A 23887-nucleotide genomic window follows, 5' to 3' on the forward strand; every position below is an offset into this window, starting at 1 on the left:
CTGAGTTCAAAGCAAAGCTGGCCTTCACATAATTTAACAACCGGTTCGCCTAGTGCAGAACCGAAAATGTGAGCGCTTGCACGTGGCCTCAAACACGCGGAGATTTTAAGCACGACACTTCCAGCACACCTTCTGGGGAAGCTGCAGTGAGAAGAGTGGACGAGGCACAGAAACCAGCCAGGCTGCGGGGTGCTGAGCGAGCCAGAGAGTGAGATATATAGGATGGGAGAGCACGGGGGTGAGCCCAGTCTAAACCAGGGGTCTCCAACCTTGGGAACTTTAAGACTTGTGGACTTCAACTTCCAGAATTCCTCAGCCAGCTGAGACTTTGCTGGCTGAGGAACTCTGGGGGTTGAACTCCACAAGTCTTAAAGTTCCCAAGGTTGGAGACCTCTGGTCTAAACTAACCCCAATTCCAGACTAAATTTGCAGCCAGCCACTGGTTCTAACTCCCAGCCTGGAAGCAAACAGAGTTGAACTCCCTGGTCAAAAGTACAAGTAGTCCTCGCCTTTCAACAGTCCATTTAGCGACCAAAAGTAGCACTGAAAAAAGTAACTTACGACTGTTTTTCACAGTTACGAGCTTTGCCGCCTCCCATGATCACGCGATTGAAATTCTCAGAAGTTAGAAAGGAGGAGATATAAAAAGAGGAAACGTTAATGTGGAGAGAATTTGATGGTGAAGATGTAGTTAGTTATATGATTAACATTATTGTGACGAATATAGTAACAAATAGGTAGATTATGGCTGTTTAAATAACTGTACCCAGAGCCGAGGTGGCGCAGTGGGTAGAGTGCAGCACTGCAGGCCACTTCAGCTGACTGCTATCAGCAGTTCAGCGGTTCAAATCTCACCGGCTCAGGGTTGACTCAGCCTTCCATCCTTCCGAGGTGGGTAAAATGAGGACCCAGATTATGCTGACTCTGTAAACCGCTTAGAGAGGGCTGAAAGCCCTATGAAGCGGTATATAAGTCTAACTGCTATTGCTATTGCGATTGCTATTATTTACACTGTTTGATGGAAATGGAGAGTAATATAAACAAACCAAATAAAACAAGGGGAAAAAATTCAGATGCTTGGCAGCTGCTTCATATTTATGACTGTCGCTGTGTCCTGAGGTCAATGATCCCCTTTTGCAACCTTCTGACCAGTGAAGTCCATGAGGAAGCCATTCACTTAACAACCAGGTTACTACAGCTGATTCACTTAACAACAGTGGCAAGAAAGCGTAAATCGGGGCAAAACTCACTTTACAAATGTTTCACTTTATGTCGTTAAAAACGACATAAATTTGGGGCTCAGTTGAAGTCGTATGTTGAGGACTGCCTATAATGAATCTTTTGGAAGATGTCTTTAACCAGATCAATTTTGGTTGCATTACTAGCTCAGCATTGTTGCATTTATATGTTGACCATTTCTCCTTTTATTCTTGCTATTTTCTAGAAAAGAATTTGACTCTTTTTTCCACAAGGAACAGGGACTTGTTTGTGTTACATATTTATTCCGGAAACTTATACACAGCCCATCTCTAGCCAGCTTACAATCATAAACATGAGCCAAAACTTTTTATTTTTGTCCCAAGATTCTGTAATCCTCATTTTGCGACCTGAGAAACAAAGCCCATGGGGAAGGCAGAGTCACTTAACAACCGGGGTACTAACTAATCGACTGCAAGGATTCACTTAACAACGGTGGCAAGGAAGTGGGGCAAAACTCCCTTAACAAATGTCTCACTTAATGACAGAATTTTTGCACTCCGTTATAGTCTTAAGCCGAGAACTACTTGCTATTGGCATGCTGCAGGTGGGTTCCCCCATTTCTCCAGATGCAAAGATTTCACATCTGCCTTAAGATGAGTCTTCCCCCACCACCCGGGGTGGGGGTGACGCAATATCAGGCGGCAGATTTTTAGGAAATGAAATAAGTGTTCCAGGAAGGTTTTTTTCAGGATGCACCAGAAAACAAAGAAGTGGGGAAAAGGCAACACACACACACACACACACAGGGAGAGAGGGAGGGAGGGAGGGAGGGAGGGAGAGGGAGAGGGAGGGAGGAAGACAGAGCGTTTCTCAGGATATGTTCTATTTCTGAGCCACAGCACGATTTAGCACACCATATTTAATTTCATGAAAGAAATAAAATAAATCCAGCTCTTTTCGGTATAGAGTAACTACAGCTTTAAAAATAGTCCCTCTGGCCAAAAAGAATTGAACTGAAAGCTTGTTTGTTGGTGAAAGGAACTGCAGTACAATGGACTCATATTTAGCGTAATTAACGTTTACCGGGGAGGGGGGGAATTATAGTTAACAATCCAGGGAACCAAACGATTAGTACATTCGAAAGACATGCAAACAAACTGCGATGTTAAATTTTTATTGCAATCACGTTAAATATTTTAACACCTGGCGCTGCAAAGGTGCCCCACGTTTCCACTATCTAATTTTAAGAAAAACAAAATCCGAGGCCAATCAACAGAAACGCTTCTCCTAATTGTTTTACGAGGCCTCCAGACCTTTGCACATAAATATGTACACTTTGCAAACACCTGAAGGAAAACATTGTACAACTTTTGACAACACGCCCGTCATTCCCGTTCTCCAATCTCTGACCGGATATTTTATGGTTTTATAGTCATCGTTACTAATTAATTTTATAAAAAAGAAGGCCAAACCAAAGCTCTGAATTTCAAACAGGAGGGAAGCAGGTCTTCTATCCGTCCGCAATGGATAGAATCTGGTGTCATCCCTTTCTCTGGAGAACTCTTCAGATTTTTAAAAGACTAAAAATGTCAAAAAGATGTTGAGACCCTAGAAAGAGGGCAGAGAAAAGGATGGACTGGAGGCTCAAACCAGCTTTTCATTTATAGAACCTACTTATCATTGTGAGCTCGACCTTCAGCCCTTCAATTCTGCAGAAACTCTGCAATCGGATTCAACATAACTGTGTTTTCAGGATGACCCTGCTTGTTAGCCAAATCAAGGTTCCCTTCGCACGTATGTGCCAGTCGTTTCTGACTCAAGGGGGCATGAAGCCGAAAAGCCAGCACTGTCTGAAAACGCCTCTGTGGTCATGTGGCCAGCATGACTAAATGCCAAAGGTGCACGGAACGCTGTTCCCTTCCCACCAAAGGTGATCCCTATTTTTCTAATTGCATTTTTTTAATGTGTTTTCAAACTGCTAGGTTGGCAGAAGCTGGGACAAGTAATGGGAGCTCACTCCGTTACGCAGTGCAAGGGATTCGAACCACCGAACCAATTAAAGGGGGGGCTGGGGGGCTCAGCCAGTTGCTAATTTTGGCTTCAGGAAAGGGAACGCAAGGCACTCTATGGCTTCCCAGATTTTTGGCAGGTAGCACCAATCCAGAGGTGGGTTCCTACCAGTTCGGACCGGTTCGGCCGAATAGGTAGTAATTCGGATTGCCACGCAACTGGTTTTATTGGCAGTGGAGCCATCTTGATTTTCTGTTCTGCGCATGCACAGAACAATCTTCATTGCAAAAATCTATTTTTTTTCCTTTCCTAACATTTTTCGTGTGCGCAGACCTTTTTAGGTGCAAATGCGCACACAGAGTGCGTGTTTGGCTTGTGCGTAAGCAAAGTGAGCACAATTTTTTTTGCACACTGAACCAGCAGTAATGCCAGTAGCAACCCACCCTGCATCAATTTCCCAATTGTAGGGGTCTTGAGGGATGTGGGTTTTTGAGATATCTGCAACTGGGCCAATCTGCAAACCCCCCCAGTAACAAAAGCCAACTCCGCCTTCTCCCAAACACAGGGAGAAACTGATGGTTGCAAGGAGCTCATGCAAATGCATCAGCCAGGACGGTTCCCACTGGGCTGGGGTATTGTCCAACCCAACCCAGTTTAACCAAGGGAAACCACCCCAGACGTGGTGTCCTATGGCAAAACCTCCAGTGTCAACACGAACGGCGCAGAGACAATGGGGGACCCGCTGCCCTCCAGAATTCTTCTGCAGCGTCCCTTAGAAACCCCCTTTTGTGGGGCGAGGCCGTCTCTCAACTCGGCTTTCAATGGCCTGCTTCCCACATGCTAATAGCGCTGCACTCGGGCAGGCACTCCAGCCAAGTGGCCGTCAGTCCTCTGATCAGGCAAGTCTTGCGGGGGGCTCCCTACCCCACCCAAGGACCCTTTCCATACAGATGCAAAACATGCCTGGATGTTTTCAGCAATTAGGCATGGAGAATGGAATGGAATGGAGTGGAGTAGAGTTAGAGTAGAGTAGAATTAGAGAAGAATAGAATAGAATTAGAGTAGAGTAGAAGTAGAATAGGATAAGATAGAATGGAATAAGAGTAGACTAGACTAGAATTAGAGTAGAGTAGAATAGAAGTAGAGTCGAGTAGACCAGAATAGAATAAAAAATAGAGTGGATTAGAGTGAAATAGTGTATGTATATGTTATGAAAATGAAAAAATAAAAAAAAACATTATTAAAAGAAAGAATGGAATGGAAGAGAATCGAATACAGAACAGAACAGAATCTTGTGCAAAAGCGTCGCACAAAGCAAACTAACTTTGGAGCTAAACTCCAACAGGACACAAACATTTAATCTGCTTTTACCACTTCAGGCCGTTTCACTTTATTCACTGATCAGCTACGGCAAACGGGGTCCCTTCCAGGCAATTCAGCTGCTAGATTCTTGTCTTCTGCCTCTACATTAAAGGACACCAAGCGCCGGGGAGAGAACCCTCAAGGGGGGGTGGGAGGATTTGCAGGTTTGCAAACTTGAGGCCCATCCCTGCAGGGGATGATGAGGCGTATGCGACTGAGTTCCTTCCTGCCTGCCATATTTTCATCCCAGCCCTTCTCCTCCTCCAGAAACCCGGGCTGACGGATTGGCCCTTGGAGGTCGCCCTCTTAGGAGGCCACCAGACTGGGAAGGTGTGGGATAATTTATTCCAGCCGTTTCCAGGAAACAGAGCCAGCTGTTTCTGGGTAACCAGCTGCTCGTACAAACACAGAGGAAATGTCTCTTCCTTCCCTGTCTTGGTTGAGATTCGCTGCCCTCAAGCTCCTTAAAGACCAGCATTTCCCAACTGTTGGCCACTTTAAGGTGTGTGGCAGTGCCAAAAAGGGAGCGCAGGTGCAAGTGCTTCCTACAGGCGCACGGACACGATTGGGCCACGACCAGGAAGAGCAGCTGCCCAGGGGACATTTGCATGCCGGAAAATGAATTCCCAGTTTCCAGCGTGCTCATGTGCACCGGCCCGCAACTTCCAGTTATTGCCACTCAGGCGCATGCTCTGATCAGCTGGCTGTTGCGCATGGTCACGCCTGAAAGCAGAAGACCAGGCCTTCCGGTTTCCGGCACTGCCACATGCACAAAAGGGCAGCTGATCATCAGGCACGCATGCACAACAGACACCTGGAAAAGGAACAGGCGACGGCATATGCCAGGCAACATGGCTCCGTGTGCCACTTCGGGCAGGCCTGCCATAGGTTCTCTATCATGGGTGTATGGCCTTCCACTTCCAGCCCTTGGCTGGGTGGGGGATTCTGGGAATTGAAGTCTTAAAGTCGCTGAGGTTCCAGTACATTGATCTAGACCAGGGGTGTCAAACTCAAGGCCCGGGGGCCAAATCCATCCCGCGAGGTGCTTAGATATGGCCCGCATATCTGGAAACTGCGAAGGACCAGTCCCCCCGGGGGGGGGGGAATGAATGCGGCCCTCCCAACATCCTTTTTCGCAGGCAGAGGGCTACAGGAAGCCATTGTGGCTGAAAATGGGGCCTGGGGGTGGGGTGGGGGTGTGCAGTCCTCCCGAGCTCCAATTTCGCTGGCAGAGGGCTAACAAAACAAGCTAAAAGCAAAGAAAAAGAGAAATGTTAACCTTTTTGCATTTGGGCATCCAAGAAGGGAGGGACAGGAAAGAAAAAAAAGGAAAAGCGGAAAGAAAAAGAAGGAAAGGTGGGAAGAAAGAAGCAAGGAAGGAAAAATAAGGAAGAGGGAGGAAAAGAGAAGGAAAGGGAAAAGGAAGGAAGGAAGGAGGGAGGGAGGGAGGGAGGGAGGGAAGGAAAGAAGATTCTTCTTTCGAAGCCGAGGTGGCGCAGTGGTTAGGGTGCAGTACTGCAGGCCACTTCAGCTGACTGCTATCTGCAGTTCAGCGGTTCTAATCTCACCGGCTCAAGGTTGACTCAGCCTTCCATCCTTCCGAGGTGGATGAAATGAGGACCAGGATTGTTGGGGGCAATATGCTGACTCTGTAAACCACTTAGAGAGGGCTGAAAGCCCTATGAAGCGGTATATAAGTCTAACTGCTATTGCTATTGCTAAGATTATGAGAGTGGGGGAGGGTCTGAGGGAAGTCATGCCTTAGTACTTGGTCATGACAATTGCCCCAACCTGAGTGACATCAAGCTGCCCCCCCCCCCACTGAGGTCAAACACAACCCTGATGTGGCCCTCAATGAAATTGAGTTTGGCACCTCTGGTCTAGACCAAGGCCCCCTTCCCTAGACCCCAAAAGCACCTTTGGGAAAAGCATGACCTGGATGGCTACGCATCTCCTTAGCTGGGCCCTCCGTCCAAGGGCCTCCCCACTTCCTTTTAAACATTAGCAATAGCAATAGCACTTAGACTTTTATTATTATATACCACTTTTACAGCCCTCTCTATTGCCCCGAGCAATCTAGGTCCTCATTTTACCCACTTCAGAAGTATGGAAGGCTGAGTCAACTTGGAGGCAGTAACAATCAAACTGTTGGCAGTTTGCAGAATTAACCACGACACACCATGGATGGATGGATGGATGGATGGATGGATGGATGGATGGATGGATGGATGGATGGATGGATGGATGGGCGGGCAATAGCAATAGCACTTAGACTTATATACCCTTCATAGCCCTCTCTAAGTGGTTTACAGAGTCAGCCGTTCACCCCCAACAATCTGGATCCTTATTTGACCCATCTTGGAAGGACAAAAGGCTGAGTCAACCTTGAGCCTGATGAAATTCGAACTGCTGAACTGCTGGCAGTCAGCAGAAGGAGCCTGCAGTACTGCATTCTAACCACTGCGCCACCGCGCCTCATAGCACAACCCCCCCCTCCTTTCTCTCCCTTCAGGGACCTAATCCTGGAGCTGCCTTCAGACAATAAACTTAAGCAGCCATAAATATGCTGACCATTTCCTAGGCCCGCTAAACCTGCTCGGCTCTCCATGATATTGGTTTGGATTCACACAACGCACCAAGCCACAAAAAGAACTGAGTCTGCTTTGAAACGAACCAAGATGAACATTTACACATTTGTTGATTTGACTTCATGACCCCTATTCATTCATTCATTCATTCATTCATTCATTCATTCACTCTCATGGGGTAAACTGGCCAGTTGGCCTTCCACTTGGGGACACTTAGCCAAACAGACAGATTCTCGCTGAGCCTGGGCATCTCTCGCCCTGAAGTCCCAAATGGGCTTGCCAACTCCCAAAGTTTCAGGACCCCTGCCCTAAACCATGGATTAACAGTTGCAGGAATTGGGTATGGCCAGTCTAGAGAAAAGAAGAATTAGGGGAGACGTGATAGCAGCCTTCCAGTATTTGAGAAGCCGCAACAAAAGGAGGGGGTCAACTTATTTTCCAAAGCACCAGAAGGCAGGAGAAGAAAAAAATGGATGGAAACTAATCGGAGAGAGAAGCAACCTGGAGTTAAGGAGAAACTTCCTGACAGTGAAGACAATTAAGCAGTGGAATTGCCTGCCTCCAGAAGTTATGGGTATCATTGGAGGTTTTTAAGAAGAGACTAAACAGTCACAGTTCAAATTGTATGGAGTCTCCTGCTTGAGTGGGGGGGGGGGGCTGGACTAGAAGACCTCCAAGGTCTCTTCCAGCTCTGTTCTGATTAATTGACTGAATGGTTTACCAAATAAGCCACTCCTAGCTGGATGTAGAAAAGAAAAGAGCAGAGCCTATGGTTGGAGAATGAACTGAGAAAGAACATTAAAAGGAGCTTTTGAAATCTCTGAAAGTGATGAGGTTGCAGGAACAATTATTATTATTATTATGTTTAAGAGGACGGAAGATGTGATATACCCAGAAGCTGCTTACATCAGAGAAAGAACAGTGAGTGAATGAATAACCAATACAAAGAAATGCACGCATGTTTCCCTGAAAATATGTACACATGTTCAAGAAGCTCATTCATATATAAGGCTTTATACAAAATATGTAAAAGGTCTGGATGGATCTATCTAGACCAGGGGTGAGCAACCCATGGCTCTGGAGCTGCATGTGGCTCTTTCATCCCTTTGCTGTGGCTCCCTGTCATCAGTCGGCACCACAATTTTGAAAAGAGCTTCCCATTTTTTGGAGGGAGGGGAACAGGGCGCACCAGGACGAGACTCTATGGCAAGGGGCGGGTTTTCCGGTCAGCTCCACAATTGATAGGGTTTTTGGTTAGGACAGGTAGAGGAAAAAGGATGGTGCGCTAGGAGGAGACTCTATGGTGAGGAAACCGGACTTCTGGTCAGCTCCAGAATTGGAGGGGGGGGGGCTTCCGGTTAGGACCTTTGCAGCTCTTTTGAGTGTTTATGGTTTCTGACTCCTGATTTAGCCAAAACCATTTCTTTCCCTTTTAATTAAAGAAAATAAATAAACAAAGTTAAGCAGATCAATCACAATTGGCTAGATTTGCTTCGCTTAGTGATGAGCTGACACAAAACAAACTGTGTTTTGTTGTGTGTAGCCCAGACAACGTGGCATCCCACCTGTGCTGCCCTGAGTGCCTGACCCCTTCACACACATAACACAGACATAACACACACGTAACACACACACACACACACACGCCCTTGTGTTTGGCGTGCGAGTTGCCTTGCCAGCATTCTGCCATGACGGATATTTAATATTTTGGGGATAAAAACGTCTGTATTTGGCAAGGTTAGGATTTCCCCCAGTTTCAGTTGCTCCAATCTCTTGCAAAGCAGAGAAAGGCAGTATGCAAAAAAATGCTTCTTCCCCCCACCCACTCTTTCCCAAAACAGGGGGGAGGGGGAAAGTTGGGCAGAAGAAGACTACAGGCCCTTGGCCTACCACCCCAATGGAGCCCAAAACATCTGTTTGCTAAGCGAGACATTTGTTAAGTGAGCTTTGCCCCATTTTACAAACTTTCTTGCCACGGTTGTTAAGTGAATCACTGCAGTTATTAAGTTGGTAGCCTGGTTGTTAAGTGAATCAGGCTTCCCCATTGATGTTCCTTCTCAGAAGGCCTCAAAGGGGGATCCCATGACCTTGGGACACCGCAGAGGTCATCAATGCGAATTCTGATCCCAACCATGGGGAGGCTGCAAAGATCATAATTGTGCCCCGTTTCTCAGGGCTGTTGTAACTTTGAAAGGTCACTAAACAAACCGTTGTAAGCCAAGGACTACCTGGCGTGTCAGTGGTGAAGGGTGGCGCTTTCTAAAAAAACGGGTCAGCTTCTTCCGATAGCAGTAAAAGCTGTGGCAGAAGAGAGCGGTGTAATAAAATCCATTGGAGGTTGCAGTGAGGAATCATTTAATTCAGGGGTGTCCAAACTTGGGAACTTTAAGGCTTGTGGACTTCAACTCCCAGAATTGACTGGGGAATTCTGGGAGTTGAAGTCCACAAGCCTTAAAGTTCCCAAGTTTGGACACCCCTAATTTAATCAAATCAACATTAATTCATTATCGCCTTGCAATCATCTAACACCGGATCCTGAAACTTGTGTTTGTTCTTCATGAAAGAAAAGCAGGGAAATCACCTTGAATGCCCACTCTCTTGGCCCGCATTCAAAACAAAGGTTCGAGCAAACCTGTGTTTTTCCAGCCTTGGCAAATTTCAGAGGTGAGGGTTTCCCCTGCCAGAATCCCCGCCCCCCCCCCACCAGCTTGCTGAAGAGCTGAAGTCCACCTATCAGAATCAGAATAGAGCTGGAAGGGACCTTGGAGGTCTTCTAGTCCAGCCCCTTGTTCAAGCAGGGGAACCTATCCCATTGCAGACAAGTGACTCTCCAGTCTCTTCTTAAAAGCTGTTCCACTGGTTAACTGTACTCATTGTTGGGAAGTTTCTCCTTAATATAATAATGCAGAATAGGGCTGGAAGGGACTGTGGAGGTCTTCTACTCCAATCCCCTCAAGCAGGAGACCCTACATCAGTTCAGACTGCCAAGTCTCCTCTTAAAAGCCTCCAGTGATGGAGCACCCATAACTTCTGAAGGCAAGAAGGCACTGGTCAATTGTCCTGACTGTCAGGTTGCTTCCAGGTTGCTTCTCTCCTTGATTAGTTTCCATCCATGGTTTCTCGTCCTGCCTTCTGCTGCTTTGGAATATATATAAAAGGCCTAGGGGTGACAGGATAGCAGTCTTCCAATATCTCAGGCGTTTCAACAAAGAAGAGGGGGTCAACCTATTCTCCAAAGCACCTGAAGGCAGGTACAACCTAGAACTAAGGAGAAGTTTTCTGACAGTGAGAACAATTAACCAGTGGAAAGGCTTGCCTCTAGAAGTTGTGGGAGCTCCATCAGTGGAGGCTTCTAAGAAGAGACTGGACGACCATTTGTATGGAATGGTTGAGGGTCTCCTGCAAGAGTAGAAGACCTCCAAGGTCCCTTCCGACTTTGATGTTCCATGTTCTCTCTTCTAAGTCAAAAGGTGCTTTTTCAATAGGCAATTGGACTCTCTTGTTTTCGTCTTCATCCAAAAAGCTTCTTCAGTTCACACCAATCCTTCCATTCGCCCCCATTCAGTCAGAACTGAAGAAGCTTCCATTGGAGGAGTCCTCACTCTGGGGAAGTTTCTCCTTAAGAGTTGCCGAGAAACCTTGGACCAAAGGCAGCAGATAAAACTTTGAGGGTCACAAGATCCATGGCTTCCCCAGAGGGCCAAATTCAGCCCAGCCCAATGGAGAAGCCTCTGGCCAGCTGTGCCTTTCATCCTGGGGACTTGCGAAGACCTGAGGGGCAGCTTGACAGGGGGGGGGGAGCGGGGGGAGGGGGGAGACACACATTCAATATGTTCCAAGCTGCTAACAAGCAGCCAAAGTGACATGGGGCTACAAATCACAACCCTTGGCCCACGGAAGCCCACCAGGGAGCCCCACTTCACAAAGGGTTGCCAATTCTTTTGAAATTATAGAGGGGTGAAATTCCACAGCTAGCTGTAACAAAAACCCCTTTGCTGGTGAGGTTGGTTTGGGGAGTCCTTCGGCTGGTGGGGCAGGGGACCGTTGACAGACTTCTCCATATCTAGGCAGACTCAGGGAGGATCTGGATTCAATTTAGGGGAGAAAAGAACCTAAATTCTGATCCTACAAGCAAGCTCAGCTTGGGATATCTCATAATGGGCCAGTCGAAGGTGGGCCTCCATGGAGACATTGGCTTTCTTCAGGGGAGTCCCCTAAAGCAACTTTGGAAAGCTGCATCACATCTGCCTGGAACACGCGCAAAGCCAAATGGGGTGGTCATTTAGGAATACAGAATAACAGAGTTATTACATAGTTATTACATGTTATGTTATTACATAAACATAGTTAGGATAGATTAGCGAAGGAAGGGAATAAGGAATGATACTAAATTATATTTGGGTTTGTGGAAATACCATCCCAAGAAAACATAAACTGAGATTTGAAAGAGACACCTATAACAACAGAAAAAGAAGGGGAGAGAGGAGGAGAGGAGGAGAGGAAGAGGAGGGAAGGAAGGAAGAGGGAAGGAGAGGAGGGTGGAAGGGAGAGAAAGAGAAGAAGAGAGGGTAGGAAGGGAAAGAGGAAGAGTAGGAGGAGGGGTGAGATAAGGGAAGAAGAAAGGGGAAGGAGAGAAGGAAGGAAGGAAGTAGAGAAGGGAGGGAGGGAGAAAAGAAAGGGGAAATAAGGTGTTGTTACAACAGGCAGAAGGAATGGTAAATAAAGCAATCCAAATTGTATATTATAGCCTATTAAATGGAATAACAAATGTATAAGAATGACAAATGTAAAGAAGAATAACAATTATGTGGATGTATACTTATAATAGTATGTAAGAGAATAAACAAAAAAGGAATAGAGAATAACAGAGTTGGAAGGGACCTTGGAGGTCTTCTAGTCCAACCCCCTGCTGTGACTGGAGACTCATACCCAGGGTCAGCAAAATGGTGACTACCTGTTTTCATCTCAACAACAAACTTGCTAATGCCACCCCAAAGGCCTACCTGAGTATCAACCTACTCCTTCCTTATTTGGTCACTCCAAATACCTCGGATTAACCTTGGGTTGGACTCTCTCCTATAAGAAACACCTAGAAAACACGTCCGCTAAAATCAATACCAGGGACAACTTACTCCAGGAATTAAGATGGGGAGCGTCAGCCTCTACTCTCAGAACATCAGCAGTAGAATTGGTCTACTCCGCAGCTGAATACTGCTCTCCTCTTTGGCTTAATAGCTGCCACCCTAGCAAGATCAATGCTAGACTAAAGGATACAATGAGGATCATAAGTGGTTGCATAAAATCTACTCCTACTTGCTAGCTCCCCGTCTTGCCCCATAAGCAGGAAGTGAAGGAGAACAACAACATTATGAGAAACCAGACAAATGGTTGTCCAATCTCTTCTTTAAAACTTCCGGTGTTGGAGCATTCACAACCTCTGGAGTTTTCCCACTGATTAATTGTTCTAACTGTCGGGATTATTTCCCCTTAATTTTAAGTTGCTTCTCTCCTTGGTTAGTTTCCACTCATTATTCCTTGTCCTGCCCTCAGGTGCTTTGGAGAATAGCTTCACTCCCCCTTCTTTGTGGCAACCCCTGAGATATTGGAAGACTGCTATCGTGTCCCCGGGTCCTTCTTTTCATCAAAAGAGACATCCCCAGTTCCTGCAACCGTTCTTCATACAAAGTAATAGTTTTGCACCTGATCCAACCAGACTGACCTCAAAGCCAACTTGTTCATCAAGGGTGTGGGGGGGTGTTTCCTTAAATCAACCCCAGGTGACCCCCTGCCTGCCGGACCTTCAAGGCGAAGACAACCAAGAGTTTAAAAAGTGGACCAAATCTTGGCCAAAAGGTTTCAGGATGTGCCTCGATGGTTGGGATGCACAAAAGACTGGTGTGTTTGTTTGTGTGGGTGTGTGTGTGGGTGTGTGTGTGGGTGTGTTGTGTGTGAAATAACTGAACAAAACGTCCCCTGGCACACACGAACACTCGGGGAGGATGGGGCAGGCAAAGAGAGGGACTACTTTGGCACGCTGCTTGCTGTTGTATGTGGCACAAACATTGCAGGGGGGAAAAAACCACAGCCACCACCAAGATTCCCACCGGGTGGGTGGGCAGCCACACAGATGGCCTTACTCTGGGGAAGATGGAAAGCATGTGACCCACACATTTTTGGGGGCGGGAGAGAAGCCAAGGGGGCCTGGAAGCCCCTCCGCTGAGAAGGAAAGAAGCAGGGGAAGCCAAAGATCAAATTAGCGCTTCCTTAATTGGTGCAATCTAGGGCAGCCTCCCCGTCATTCGGTCCTTGGGCAGCTCTGGCTTTGACAAGCGTCCCCTGTCCTGCATTTCTGGGGGAGGGGAGGGGAGGGGAGGGAGGGAGGACAAATGGCCAATTAGCTCCCAAAAAACCCGAACATTTTGCAAGGCAGCAGGCACCAAATGGCTCTGTTTTTGTTTTTCTGCTGGAGGACACCCACCGGAGCAACCAATGGGGGACTCTCTCGTGGATTTCTTGACCCCTTCCTTTTCTTCTCTCCTTCCTTTCTTCTCTTCCTCCTTTTCTTTTTTCTTCCTTCTCTCCTCTCTCCTTTCCTCTTCCCTTCCCGTTTTTCATTCTCTTTTTCCTCCCTGCTCTCTTCGCTCCTCCCTTCCTTCCTCTGTCGTTTTTTCATTCAAAGAAACTTTTGAGGACTTCACAGTTCATTTTCCCTTAGCTCTCAGCTCCCGCCTGAGAGGTCTTCTGAAAGGACCATTTGCTTAAACACACACACACACACACTTGCTTGGGTGCCCATTGTGTTGTTTTCCACGCAGATGGAGGATCTAAACAGAGGGGCTCTTACCCCAGGTGGGAAATATATGAATCTCTGAAACACAAGATACAAAACCTTCCAAATCCACATCTCTTAGGCACTCAACTGCAGCCCCAACCAAGGTTGCCAACCAACCTTCATAATGTTCATTTCTTCTTCCTTCAAGTTTAAGTTGGCATCACACAACAAGAGGACCCTTCCTTCCTTCTTTACTTCTTCCTCCTTTCGTTCCTCCCTCCCTCCTTTCCTTCCTTCCTATTTCCTTTCTCTTTTCTTTCCTTCCTCCTTTCTCTCTTTCCTTCCTCCCTTTCCTTTTTTCCTTCCTTCCTTCTTTCCTCCTTTCTTTCCTTCCTTCCACTTTGGTGTTTGTATATTCACTGAGAGCTTATGCACCAGAGACAAATACCTTGTGTGTCCAATAACGCTTGGCCAATAAAGATTTCCTTTCTTTCTTTCTCCTTTTTCTCCCTTCCCTCTTTTTTCTTTCTCTCTCTCTCTCCCTTCTCTCCCTCCCTCTTTCTTTCTTTCTTTCTTTCTTTCTCCCTTCCCTCCCTCCCTCCTTCTTTCTTTCTTTCTTTCTTTCTTTCTTTCTTTCTTTCTTTCTTTCAGTTCTGATTAAGAGAATCTGGCTGACAGGGTAAGGGCAACAAATTTCACTCCCTCAGTGAGGAAGGGAGGGACATTAACATACTACCCCACATAAAGTGGGAGCCCCCTTCAGAAGAGTTCTCTCTCTGATACGAAGCAACCCTTGAAGGATGAAGGGCTCACAGGGATCTTCCTGCCTTTCTTGACCAACTGCTGCAGGACACAAGACCTCTCATACATGTCCTGGCACCCATGTTAAGAGGTGCTCGAGGGTGGTGTAAAACAGAACCATGGCTCAGTTTGCTTTGGGGTGCATACCTACCAACAGGCCTGGCTTCGAATCCTGGTAGTGCTGGCTGAGGGGAGGGGAAGCCACATTTCCACAGAGGGTCTCCCAGAACAATAGCTGGGAAGTGACACAGGGAAAGGTTGGAAGAACCAAAAGGCATCTTGCTTTTTTGATCACAGGGAAGAGCACGAATATTTTCAGAACCTGCAGGAACCTCAGAAATTGAGCTGTGGGGGAAACCAAGGGCAGGTTTGGGACAAGGGAAGGCTGCACTATGGGGGAGCATGCAAAGCACAGACAAAAAGTCTATACACGGTGGCACAATCGGGTGATCAAAGCTGGATTGTATGTCTATCATGAAATGCATCTCACTCCAAGCCCATCATCACTGCATTGCACTGCACTGCATCATGCATTGGTGCAGACAGCCCTGCTGCATCCAACTTGGCATTTCTTCATAATCCTAAATTGCATTAACAGAGGGATGCAATCAAGATCAAGTGAAGTGCTAATACCACTCTATAAAGCCCTTATAAGACCACACCTAGAGTCCTGCATCCAGTTCTGGTCATCAGACTATAAAAGAGAGGTTCAGACTCTAGAAAGAGTGCAGAGAAGAGCAACCAGGATGATTAGGGGACTGGAGCTCAAACATATGAAGAACGGTTGCAGGAACTGGGCATGGCTGGTCTAGGGAAGAGAAGGACCAGGGGAGGCAGGATAGCAGTCTTCCAGTATTTGAGGGGCTGCCCCAGAGAGGACGGGGGCCAAGCTGTTTCCCAAAGCACCTGAAGGCCAGACAAGGAACAATGGATGGAAACTGAACAAGGAGAGATTCAACCTGGAAATAAGGAGGAATTTTCTGACAGTGAGAGCAATCAACCAATGGAACAGAAGTTGCCTTGAGAAGTTGTGGGAGCTTCATCCCTGGAGGCTTTCAAGAAGAAACTGGACTGCCATCTGTCAGAAATGATGTAGGGTCTCCTGCTTGGGTGGGGGGCGATTTGGACTAGATGACCTACAAGGTCCCTTTCAATTCTGTTATTCTGTTATCTTATCTTGCTCCCTAAGAAGAGCAAACACGACTAGAAAAGTCTCTTTTGGAGAGAGCCCAATTCAGAAAGCATCTGACCATTCTCATGAGGCTCAGATCCTGAATGTTAAAAAAAGGGGGTAGGGGGGAAGAAAGGATTGGCTTCCCTCTGCATCCCGCCTAAATTAAAAATTATTCGTTCTTTCCCAGCTAGAGCTGCCAGGACGGATTCAACGTGGCAGGATCCCAACCAAGCTATTCTTGCTTCCTTGAGCGTTTCCACACCCCACCCATTTCCTGCGAGCCTGTATGCCTCTTTCCTCCCCCCCTCCCCATTTATTATTATTGCAAGCATTTCCATGGAGGTAAGGACACGTTAAGGACGGAGGAAAACCTTTGAGCTGAAAAACTTCCGCTCCTTAAAGTAGTTTTAACAATGGATTCTGGAGTTGAATAACCGCATGGCTCCAAAAGCTTGGGAAAGAAACTTTGGCGCGCTTGTGACCTGCTGAATTCCAGGACAAGAAACTTTCAACTCAAGTTCCTTTCCTGGGCCCTTCCTTCTGCAAGGCTTCTCTCCAGAAAATAGGGCAGGCGAAGAAGGGAAAAGAGATGAGCAGGCGGCTTTTGGAAAGTGCCAAAGCAGCTTCCAAGCGGGGCTCAAACAGACTCACTTTGCAGGCGATGGGGATGCGAACCTCACCCAATAGCTTAGTAAGGCCACACCTAGAATCCTGCATCCAGTTTTAGTCACCACACTCTAAAAAAGACATTGAGACTCTAGAAAAAGTGCAGAGAAGAGCAACCAGGATGATGACTGGAGGCTCAAACATACGATGAACGGTTGGAGGAACTGGACATGGCTGGTCTAGGGAAGAGAAGGACCAGGGGAGACAGGATAGCAGTCTTCCAATATTTGAGGGGCTGCCCCAGAGAGGAGGGGGGTCAAGCTATTTTCCAAAGCACCTGAAGGCCAGAGAAGGAACAATGGATGGAAACTGACCAAGGAGAGATTCAACGTGGAAATAAGGAGAAATTTTCTGACAGGGAGAACAATCAACCCATGGAAGAGAAGTTGCCTTCAGAAGTTGTGGAAGCTTCATCCCTGGACGCTTCCAAGAAGAGATTGGACTGACATCGGACAGAAATGGTGTAGGGTCTCCTGCTTGGGCGGGGAGTTGGACTAATGACCCACAAGGTGATCAGTTTCCATCCATTGTTCCTTGTCTGGCGTTCAGGTGCTTTGGAAAACAATTTGACTCCCTTCCTCTCTGTGGCAGCCTTGCAAATACTGGAAGACTGCTCTTATGTCTCCCCTGGTCCTTCTCTTCCCTAGACCAGCCATGCCCAGTTCCTGCAACCGTTGATCATATGTTTGAGCCTCCATCATCCTAGTTGCTTTTCTCTGGAACACCGCTATCTTGTCTCCCCTGCTGCTTCTCGTCCCTAGTTAGTTGCTTTTCTCTGGAACACCGCTATCTTGTCTCCCCTGCTGCTTCTCGTCCCTAGACTAGACTTTATTTGTCAAGTGTGATTGGACACGCAAGGAATTTGTCTTCATCTTTCTTCTCTGCCTCTTTCTAGAATCTCAACCTCTTTTTTATAGTGTGGTGACCAAAACCGGATGCCGCATTTAATGTAGAAGGAGCTACAGAGAGCACAGTGGAAGGAGAGGCTGCTTCAGGTCAAGGCCATAGCAAAGAAACTGCAGGCGTGAGGTGGGCTTTGGGATCGGTGGAATTTGCTAAAGGTAGAGACCCTGGAAAAGCATGAATCTGCTCCCAGCGGCACCAGCAGCTGGCTAACTGGGCAAACGGGAGCATTCCTGGGAAAGTGGCACCAGACCAAGTGTCTGCAGCAGCCCTAGAAAAATCAAATAAATCAGCCCCTTTTCATCCGTGCGGAGGGGAGGGCAACCCCGAAAAGCAGCCCTGCCAAAGTTTAATTAGTAGCTCTCCTTGTACGGAGACGAGATCCCGGAGAAACCTTTTCATCTGATCTGGGAACAGAGACGGAGCTCTCCAGGGAAGGGGCCAACTTTTGCAAAGCTGCAGTTTTGCATTTGTCACCGCAAAAACCACACTTGGCAGAAGGCTGGAAGCCACCCGCAGCGATTGGGGGGGTGGGGTGGGTGGACTGGTGGCCTGAACCAACATTTCCCACCCCTAGTGTTAATTTTAATTCTATCATATCAAATAGAACACGCAGGCGCTCAGCTGGGTGAGCTCAAAAGCCTGAGCAGGGCCAGAAATCTCTGCGAGAATGACGCCATGCAGCCAGAATTATGGGATGTGGGTCAGATCCAGGCTTGGCTGTGGCTCTCTTCTCCCCACTGCTGAGCAACCAGCACTGAGATAGAAGAAGCTCTTTTCATCTTTCTAGGGTGGAAGTGACAGACGTAACCAAATGTAGGGAAATGAGCTTCCAAAAGAACATGCCAACTTTTACCCGTTGTCCCTGAGGATTTGGCATCAACTGAAGCCATTTGCTTCACATTTCACCTTTCATCCAGAGACGAGGAAAGAGGAGATGTGGAGCATCACATCTTGACCTCCTGTTATCCCAACAACCTTGTAAGGTAGGTTGGGGGAGAGGGAGAAGGAGAGGCTGGTGACCCCAAGCAAAGTCAACAGGTGGAAGTCAGGTGCAATTAAAAAACGGGTGATTTACTGAATAATTGCAACAAATAAGGTGGTGACATTGGGCGCCTCTCACTCTGTGGCTCAGTTGAATGGAAGTTCTGGTCCCAGGTATAAGCAGAAGACTGAGGGTGGAGCTGAACCCCCTTATCTGCACTTTAGCCCAACCTTGGAACCCAACGCCAGGCTGTCTCCCACTCCCTCCCTCCCTCGCGTCTCCCCTGCATGAAATTAGTTTTATAAACTTTTTGAGCTGACAGTGTTCTGAAGACAAAAGGAGGAGAAGGAAGTAGAGGAGGAGGAGGAGGAAGAAGAATGAAAAGGAGGATGAGAGGGAGGATGAGAAGGAGAAGGAGAGGAGGAGGAGGAAGGAAGGAAAAGAAGACGTAAGGAGGAGGAAGGAAAAGGAGGAGAAGGAGAAAGATGAGAAGGAGAAGGAAAAGAAGAAGGAGAAGAAGAGGAGGAGGAGGAGAGATGGAACTGAGCTTCATTTTTTAAAAATACAGCATTTAGCCAAGTGAAGCGTTTGCACAACAAACATTTGCTAATTTTAAGCCTGGTTCACGCATTATATTCCACCCGATTTCCTCTGATCCAGATTTACAAGCTTGACATGACACCTTAAGCTCCGGTTCCTCAGGTTTTGGCAAGATGCTGGCTTGGGGGAGGAGGGGGGATCCTGGGATTTGAAGTCCAGACATCTCCAAGTTGCCAAGGTGGAGGAGAATCCCTTCCTAAGTCAACACCAAGCGGGGGTGGGGGGATTTACTCTCCTGGGGAGCTCAGTCCTCGTGCAAGGTGTTCCAACAGCCCATCATCCAGTACAAGGGAGGCCTCCGGACTGTAACTCCACCCTTACTCAGCACACGTGGAGGGCGCCACCGGTAGAGACGGCCGATGCCAACATCACTGGCAAGGGAGCAAACAAAAACTTACGACTTATGCAAGGAAGTTCCCCCTCTCGACGGTCCCTCCGTGGAAGGGGGGGACGCAGTGGCAGTTGAGGCAGCAGCAGCAAACACCCCCCCCCACAAATCCCTTGGCAGAGAACACCCACATCTGTCCAGGCCCCATTCAATCCCATCTGTCCGCCCCATGGAAATCGGGGAGACAAACGAGTCTTTGAGGCAGAAGAAAAATGACCAGAAGATTGGGGAGACAGGCGGGGGGGGGGGATAAATGGGGGTGGGTGGGGTAAGAATGAATCAGGCATTCTGGGAAGCCACCCGAGATTAGTCACAAAGCATCCGTCTTCCCGTCTCAACAATAGCTGCTGAATTTTGACCGAATCCCAGCTGTCATTCTTTGAATGGGGAGGGGGGGGAGCCAAGGTTTTAGAGTAGAGAGTCCAGGGTAGGTTTGCTTCTGGGAGCAAAAAAAATCCAATCACCCATTTTTATAGGAGTGTGTGGTGTCTGTTTATGCATATGTGTGTGTGTGTGTGTGTGTGTGTGTGTGTGTGTGTGTGTGTGTGTGTGTATGTGTATGTATGTTGTGGCATGCATTCATCAGCATTCATCATCACCAAGGAGCCGAGCTTTTGTTCTGTTAAATTGCTCTCATGCTGATTAATTTGCTGAAGGGGTCTCCAGCCCTCTCCTGAGCAAACTAGCAAAGCACAGAAATGGGGGGGGGGGAATAAAAGAAAGGGGGCCTGCCTCCCCCCACCCCCCTTCACCTCCTCCCCACACACCATTGGGATCAGAAAAGCCACTGTCTCACCACAAGCCAGCTTTCTCATGGGAGAAACCTCAATGCTCAAGAACTGATTTCCTTCACTTCTAGCCCACCTTTTCCTTAGACCCTTCAGAGACCCCTCACATCCTGGACATAAATCGCTTCAACTCCTACCCTCCAAACGAGGCTATACGGCACTGCACACCAGAAGAACCAGACAGAAGGACAGTTTTCCCCCCCAAATACCATCACTCTGCTAAACAAATAATTCCCTCAACACTGTCAAACTATTCACTAAGACTGTATTGCTATTATTCTTCTCATCCTTCCTAGTCCCTATCTCTTCCCACTTATGGCTATAACCATGTTGCTTCCATCTTTACAATTTATATTGTTTTATTTGTTTCCTATTACCATTTGATTGCTTATTAGTAATCTACGATTATCACTAAGTGTTGCATCTTATGATTCTTGATGAATGTATTTTATTTTTCTTTATGTACACTAAGAGCAAATGCTCCTATCACACTTGGCCAATAAAGAATTATATTCTATTCTATCCTATCCTACCCTACTCTATTCCATTCCATTATTCTACCCCATTCTATATTCTATTCTACCCCATCCCATCCCATTCTATTCTTAGGAGCACAAAAGGATTTGTGAAAATTCACTGTAGCCACAAAACAACTCGCTGCGGGATGAGACTTACTAATATCAAAGAAATGGTGGAACAGAATCATTAAAGAGAAGATGCAAAAGGAGGGACAGAATCTAAATGTGAACAACAACATTAAAATATTTTCTTCTCTAATTTGAAGAATTAAACTGAATTGTTAAACCGTCCGTCAGCAAGTTGGCTGCGGCAAGTTGTCCCATTCTGGCACAACATACTACAAACGTTCCCCCTCCCATTTCCCCCCCTGTAACAATCAACCTGTGAGATAGGCAGGTAAGTCACACAATGGTTTTTCCATGGTTGACAACAGCTTCAAACCAGGCTTTTCCTGGTCTCAGTTCACCACCTAGCCATAATGCCCACCGATTCTTGCTTCGGTTCCATTTAATTCCCATGTAGTTCACTTATACTGACAATTCTACTTCCCAAACATACTTACCTAGATTGAAACTACTGTAGGTAGACCACTTTCATATTTCCTTTAACAGCAAAGTCAAAAAGACAACATTGCAAGCTGACTTTTTCATCCATCCATTTGGACAGCGTTGGTTTTTAACCTGAGGGCGGTTGACACCCATTATGGAGTCAGCTAGGAAAGCAACCACTTGCAAAACAACAACAACAACAACAACAACCACCCAGGGCACCAAATTCTGCATCATATTCTATGATGTTCCTTGAAGGCATCATGATTTAGAGATAGGATTGGATTGGAACAGCCTTCCCTGGCCTGGAGCTCTCCAGCTGTGGTGTAAGAGCCCCCATATTCGTTAGCCTGAGGAGGTGCAATCCTGTGATGTCTGAAAGGAACAAATCCAGGAGCCACCAGATTAGCAGAAGCCATTCCAGTTCATGGGGCTCATGTTCCAGTGGACTCGTCAACAAGTGATCTAATCAACAGCAGAACTTCACAACCTTCCGTGTCCTTTTTGGGTCAAGCAGCATTTGCTAGAAGGAGCATAAAAGACCTTGTCCAGGCATTGCTAGATATTGCAAGCTCTCAGTTGCCTTAAGAGGAACTGCATCTCCCTCATAAAATGGAGGAAAACCCCAACACTCAACATATCACAGCCCTACAGAGTGGCTCCGTGTTCTTTCAAACACCCCCTTCCATCCAGCCTTCGGCTTCCAAACCTTCTCCAGTCTCCCCACAGACAGAAAGCAGGGGTGGAGATGGGTCACGTATTCTGTTAGGCGAGTCTAACAGAATAACAGAATTGGAAGGGACCTTGGAGGTCTTCTAGGCCAACCCCCTGCTCAAGCTAGAGACTCTATACCATTCCAGACAAGTAGCTTGCTCATCCCCATGTGCCTGGACAAGGTCTCTGGTGGCTCTTCTTCAAAGCTTCCAGTGATGGAGCATCCACAACTTCTGGTGGCATCCCATTCCACTGGTTCACTGTCAGGAAGTTTCTCCTTAAGTCCAGGTTGCTTCTCTCATTGCTTAATTTCCATCCGTTGTTTCTTGTCCTGCCTTCTGGTGCTTTGGAAAATAAGTTGATCCCCTCTTCTTGGTGGCAGCCCCTCAAATACTGGAAGATTGCTCTCATGTCCCCCCTGGTCCTTCTTTTCTCTCGACTAGCCAAACCCTCTTCCAGAAACCATTTTTCACATGTCTAAATCTCCAGCCCTCTAACTCACATTTGTTGCTCTTCTCTGCACTCTTTCCTGAGTCTCTACATCTAACATCTTGTTCAGAAGAAGAAAAGATATCAAAACATTTGCCAACTCCTTGAAAAACATCCCAGCTTTTTTCTCTGACCCTTAAAGTGGGCTTCCTTCAATCCTTACACACTACCTGGCATCTTCGTTCTCGCTAGGGTTTGGCAAAAACAAACCCCACAGAGCATTTTCAAATACAGAACAAAGCAGATCCACACCAAGAAAGAACATCGTCCTTCAGTCGAGACAAAAATTCAAAAGGCTGTGTTGCTTTCTTTGAGAAGAAAACCCCCAAACTTCTTTAAAACGCCCAAGTTTTGTCCCAAGCTTGAAACACTCAAAAAATAAAGACCCATCTCAGGGATGAAATCTTTTGCATGCTTTAACTCCCCATGCTTATAAAAAGAAAACAAGACAGTACTCACTGACATGTCCCTGTTCCGTTTTGATAGGTTTTACACTTTCCACCATTCAAGCAGGATTCGGAAGGCTGGGTACATCGCAAACCTGCAAGGAGAGAAGAGACATATTTTCATGGCACTGGTGAAGCTCAACCACAGGATGGAAGATGTCAAGGGAGGGCCAGAGACCATCTAGGATCTTTAACAGATTAACAGAGTTGGAAGGGACCTTGTAAGTCATCTAGTCCAGCTCACCCAAAAAGGAGTCTGCACCATTTCTGACACAGGGCAGTCCAGTCTCTTCTTGAAAGCCTCCAGTGATGAAGCTCCTACAACTTCTGAAGGCAACTTCTGTTCCACAGGTGAATTGCTCTCACTCTCAGGAAATTCCTCCTTATTTGGAGATTGAATTTCTCCTATCCTAATAGTATAGGTAGCTGTCCAGTCTTTTCTTAAAACTCTCCAGTGATGGAGCAACCACAGCAATGACAAGCTGTTCCACTAGTTAATTGTCCTGCCTGTCTGGAAGTTTCTCCTTATTTCTAGGTTGAATCCCTCCTTGATTAGCTTCTATCCATTGTTTCTTGTCCTGCCTTCTGATGCTTTGGGAAATAGCTTGACCCCTTCCTCTCTGTGGCATCCCCCCCAGTATTGGAAGATGCTATTATGTCCCACCTGGATCATTTTCTTCCCTATACTAGACATGCCCAGTTCCTGCAACCGTTCATCGCCTGTTTAAGCCACCAGTCCCTTCATCATCCTGGTTGCTCTTCTCTGCAGTTTTTCTAGAGTCTCAACATCTTTTTCATTAGTGTGGTGACCAAAACTGGATGGAGTTTTCTAGGTGTGGTCTTACTAAGGCTTTATACTGGTAGTAGTCCCTCACTTGATCTTGATTGTATCCCTCTGTTAATGCAATTTAGGATTGTGTTGCCTTTTTGGGCT

At 46.9% G+C, this 23887-nt stretch overlaps 1 protein-coding gene across 1 annotated transcript in view; it reads right to left on the minus strand.

Annotated features, from left to right (window-relative positions):
• NOTCH1 (notch receptor 1) overlaps nucleotides 1-23887 on the minus strand; it is a 110829-nt gene that overhangs the window by 78981 nt on the left and 7961 nt on the right. Inside the window, 1 exon segment of the mRNA XM_087704507.1 lies at nucleotides 22967-23048. Coding sequence (XP_087560633.1) covers nucleotides 22967-23048 — 82 coding nt within the window.

The sequence above is a fragment of the Thamnophis sirtalis genome, unplaced genomic scaffold (assembly GCF_051295495.1).
Source record: "Thamnophis sirtalis isolate CommonGarterSnake01/CBP01778 unplaced genomic scaffold, rThaSir2_p1.2 scaffold_2, whole genome shotgun sequence".
NCBI lineage: Eukaryota > Metazoa > Chordata > Lepidosauria > Squamata > Natricidae > Thamnophis > Thamnophis sirtalis.